This window comes from Varroa jacobsoni, unplaced genomic scaffold (genome assembly GCF_002532875.2).
Source record: "Varroa jacobsoni isolate VJ856 unplaced genomic scaffold, vjacob_1.0 scaffold_1030, whole genome shotgun sequence".
Classification (NCBI taxonomy): domain Eukaryota; kingdom Metazoa; phylum Arthropoda; class Arachnida; order Mesostigmata; family Varroidae; genus Varroa; species Varroa jacobsoni.
The window spans coordinates 318886-323827 of record NW_019213932.1 but is presented as its reverse complement, the minus strand read 5'-3'; the positions used below and the strand labels follow the sequence as shown (position 1 = coordinate 323827).

Here is a 4942-nt window from a genome sequence, read left to right as displayed (position 1 = left end):
GTTGAAATATTCTTTACTGCTGATACAGTCAAACAGGGAATACACAGAGATAACCATTCGGGATCATGCGTGGCTTCCCACGTTTATTGGGTATTGTCTGTAAGGATTTTGGCGCGGAACTCTAACTGTTGAATGGATACAACAATTCTGCGTATGTCACTACGATCTCTGTTGCATCTCTATTGAAATATCTTGAAAGGATCTAAGTTGCATCATCAATATCTAAAAAGGGTTTGGTAGTATTAATAATACATATGCAATATACAATACAATGGGTAATTGTTTTTAAGATTACATTTCTTATTCAATACCGACTTGAATATTACTACTACAGGTATATTTCAGTTTTGATCACTGTCAGTTATAATCGCCAATGATATAATTTCGGAAACGTTATAACTAAATAGACGACTTGAAAATCTAATATTATATGCCAGGGTATTGCATGTATCCAAATAGAATTACAGTTCGTAGTTTTAGTTTTCTTTTATATGGTATGTGCTATGTCGAGCTATATTTTCTATCATGCTCTACATTTTGGCGATAGCAATAATGGCATTCACCACACAGCGAGTTGCGTTCAGTCGTTGAAATGGCGAAGACAGGCACCGTGATTGACCCTTGAACTAAAGAATTGTCTGGTATCGTTTTTGCATCTATGCCCTATCTATAAACTAGCGGTTACATGAAAATATACTAAAAGGAAAAAGGTATCATCGTCATTTGCACTGAATATTTTCCTTATTTCTTTAATAACAAAAAACTTTATCGACAAATGTGCGAAAAATTAGGGTGTAAGCATTGTTTCTGTGTTCTATTCTACTCTCGAATTTACGATTTCCTCATTAATTCGAAATTTACAGAGCATTCTTGTGTCACGAAAATGGGGTGCAGAACGCCGGTTAGTGCCTTGGGCCTATTGTTAATTGGACTCTCGTTAAGCACCGCACAGTGGTCCGGTGCAAAGCGAATCAAAGAGAAAGATTTGGAAGTAATCACGTTGGAGGAAGGAAAGTACACAACGGCTCGAAGGACGGCCCCAGTACTTCAGCTAAAGTATGATTTAGGCGGATTTAGTTACATACATCTTTCTAAGTAGCGCTGCCAAACGAATTTACTACAGATGTTGCAAACCTTATGATCACATTTGCAATGAAAACAGGGTCAGAGTAAACACGTTTCAGTTCATCTTGAAAGTCATCTGAGGTAATAAGCTCATAGCAGACCTTAAAGTTCTTAAGAACATCTGACACTTTTAGTCTTTAATTTTTTCATACGTCATTTAACTGAAATTTGCCAATATTCAAAGTAAAACGAAAAAAAAAAACAAGCAATGATTGTTTGCTATGCTGCGTAATCTATCATCACCACTTCAAGCTATTATTATTCAAACGATACTACAACAAACTTTTGTTGTGTTTTTTGATAGAAAATATGAGAAATGTATCTTTTCTTTAAAAATGTTATGAGTTATCTTCGAACATATCTAGGACATTAAATGATGACGAATATTTACTTCCTATAACTCCGTGCATAAGATTTTTAGAAACAGGCGTAGATCTTCAGCAGAATTGATTACGAGACTTTTTTTTCCCTTTATATTGCGGATGTGCGAGTCTCACTAGCTTACGAACGAAATAAATTCATTTACCTTAACTATTTATACAGTGCTAGTAATGCTATTTTATTTGATCTGTTTTATTTTATCTCATTTTTAGTTGCCTTTCGGGGTGTGAACAAACTCCCAAGACAGTGCAATGCTACAATCGTGGTTGGGACGGCAACGGGAACAACTGGGAATGCAAGGCCACGCTTCCAACTGGCGTATCCTTTGGTTAGTATATATAATTGTTCACTAACTGTTCAAATAGAGTAACAAGATAGTTGTAACAAAATGATTTAAAGTCGTGGGCTTTGTTTATATTGTTACTGATCGCCATACATGTCAACATTAAGATAATGTGTCGCTTTTGTAGTATAACACTTATTGGATCCTTGTGGTATCACTTAACTTGAAATTTCTGTTCATTGAAATTTTAAACATTTTTTGTAAAAAATCGCGTAACCCTAAAGATGAAACGCAAAGTTTTTACAGTACAGACCTGGATTATATTTCCGTTTGGAACAAATGCAAAGATTTGCATCCTCTGGCGAACCTTTACTTGAAATTGTTGCATATATCAACTCTGGGTGCATTTGACTTCAAGGACTTTGTATTGTTTTCTTTCACTATTGCGTTATCACGGTAGGCCTGCCTCAAGGGTTAGCGCGAAGAACGACTGAACCTAAATATCTAGCCAGAATTACAAAGGATTCAATACTTCTCAGAAAATTAAATATAAAAAAGGAAGTATTATAAACCTATCTTGAGCATGGACATCGTATTTTTGAGCTGCAATCACTGATATGGAAGACCCCCACACAGTTTTGCTGACCAATGTTTGGAAACAAGTCTAACACAGGCCGCACTTCGTTTTGCAGCTGTAAAACTAATCATCGCTCTTTCGTACGTATGAATTGCTCTATGTTGTCAAATTTTGTTGATGTTGGACTATTATTATTCCACATGCATTTTAACATATAATGTCGAATCATCATCACAGGTCAAATGGATGTCAACTGCGAAGGCTTCGATTACCCGGATGATACATATATTACCGTCGGTTCGTGTTCTCTAAGCTACCGACTTGTTGGGCGGGCTTCTTATTCTAGCTGGATCCCAGGAAAAGATTCGAATTCTAGGAGTGGTATCATGTTTAACCTGCTCTTCTATGGTGTTACTTTTATCCTTGTCATCACTTTGTACAAGGCATGTGTGCGTTCGATGCGCTATGCAAGCGATTACGGCGATGGGGGATTTGGCACGGGAGGATTTCCACCAGGAGGTCCTGGCTTCAGGCCTGATTACTACGCGCCGGGTAATGGCTGCGGTGGTAACAGACCACCGCTACCAAATGATGGGCTAGGCTTCTGGTCGGGAGCAATGGCCGGTGGCTTGCTGGGGTACCTCTTTGGTAACCGAGGCGACGCCTATGGATATGGCGGTAACTATGATTACGGGCAGCGGCAGTACCGCCAACCGTGCGACACCATGGATGATAATTTAAGACGTCGCGATCGCTCTTATAACGCTAGTGGTCAATCAGCTTCAACATCACAGTCGAGCACAGGCTACGCCACAAGTTCACGCCGCTAAAACGTCGTCGCAATATGACTTTGTGGAGAACATCCTATTATCGCGGTTGTAAATAGCACTCTTAGTGAAAAATCAGGGTAGTTGAATTCGATCGATGGAATTGACGCCTAATAAATGACTCACCGAAAAATTCGTGTAAGGAATAACAGTTTTTGTATATGCATAAATACCTCAATCTTAGCAGAATTGAGAACGATATTGAGCTAACTAAAAGGGAAAAAACAGTCAGCTTCTATCTGAACTATCTCTTGTGTGAACGGTGCACGTAAGAAAAACTTGTATAAGATCTTTAAGTTAGTTTCGTGCTATTGTATTATTGTGTTTCAATGTGAAAGAATACGGTCTGCGGAGAATCAAACGTAATAGAGGTTTGTGTACGTTGTCAACAATTTACTGACAATATAATTTTCAACAATGAGAATTCTACATAATAAAAAATAATCATTATTGCAAATAATATAGTCAGTCAAACGCTCGTAAGAATCAACAAAGACATTGCATCAATAAATTTTCGCGCTTGTGTGAGTGAGCAAGCTGTGTAATACTTTCCGTGGGACAGATAGATACGCGCCGTCGTTCAGATATAAAAAACGTTTTGGAAATATTAGTCTTCATTTATAATGCTCTTTCGTTGCTAACGAGGTCTTTCGTCCCATGTATTCGCTGCGGTTACCAAACGACGAAGGAACATTTACGGAAGGAGCAATTCTACCCAAGAAGTGGTAAAGTGTGATTTTGTGTTCGTTCTGGGTAGTGTCTCATGCTCGCAATCCAATTAGCGAACTTAAAAGAATTGTATATCAATCTGTAGCCATCGGCGGCAATATCTTAAGCCCTATGCTTAATCAGTATTCCTAAGAAGACCGTCGTATGCATGAAGTCGTAGGGCTTTCGGAATTCTAATGTATTAATAAGTCAGTTATCAGACCATTAGTCACCACAACTACCTCGGATACTAAAATTATTAAGTTAAAAATTCTCCTAACTTGAAAAACGACAACCAATTAGATCATAAACTGCGAGCATTCCTCATCGATGTAGATTTCCGGAAGAAATTACAACAAAATATAATTTATGGATTTATGTAATAACGTTACCATTTAGTTTTGATCTGTGTGGGAATCAGTCCATCCCGCAGCAACAGTTTGTCTCAAGTGTAATTAATCAAGATTACTATCAGAAAGTGGTTTATTATAACGGTATACTTTAGACGATAGTTGCGCCCGTCAGTTCGATCCTTTCAGCCATCTTGCTTCCATGACAGTAGTTCCTTTTTATCAAAAGTTTCTTGATTCATCGAGGTAGTAACGTGATCACAGATGCAAAGTCAACACGTTGTAGGAAATAGGTGTTGACATAATCACGCTAAGATTGTTGAATATCATGTTCAACACATATATATATATGCTTTCGAAACAGATACTTCTTTGTTTCGTAATAGGTGAGGTGCAGGAAGGACTAAATCGACGGCAAAACTTGAAAAAGATTGACAAACGTTTCAAAATCACCATATAGTGATGCGTGTACACTTATCACGAGGTTTATACCTAAATAGACTACTTCTAGATTTGCGATGCCCAATGAGTAGCATTTCTATAACAATAAGAGGGACACGCATTTGAACGTTAGGGTAGCAAAAAACTAAGAGCTGCACACTGCAGGTATCTTTAGCTTGCCTTAAATTCACTCAAATCAAGCTTTCTTTATCCTCATATTTATTATTAAATAGTTTTTTTCGCATTATGG

General features: G+C 37.7%; 1 protein-coding gene across 3 annotated transcripts in view; it reads left to right on the top strand.

Annotated features, from left to right (window-relative positions):
- The window catches only part of LOC111265945 (store-operated calcium entry-associated regulatory factor), a 5171-nt gene extending 1446 nt beyond the window's left edge, over positions 1-3725 (top strand). For all 3 annotated transcript variants that reach the window (XM_022842993.2, XM_022842994.2, XM_022842995.2), the window contains exons 2-4: positions 864-1056; positions 1719-1834; positions 2604-3725. In XM_022842993.2, the coding sequence (XP_022698728.1) occupies positions 884-1056; positions 1719-1834; positions 2604-3196 (882 nt within the window). In that variant the 5' untranslated portion in view covers positions 864-883 and the 3' untranslated portion in view covers positions 3197-3725. The remainder of the gene's footprint in view (positions 1-863; positions 1057-1718; positions 1835-2603) is intronic.
- Positions 3726-4942: the final 1217 nt, after the last annotated feature.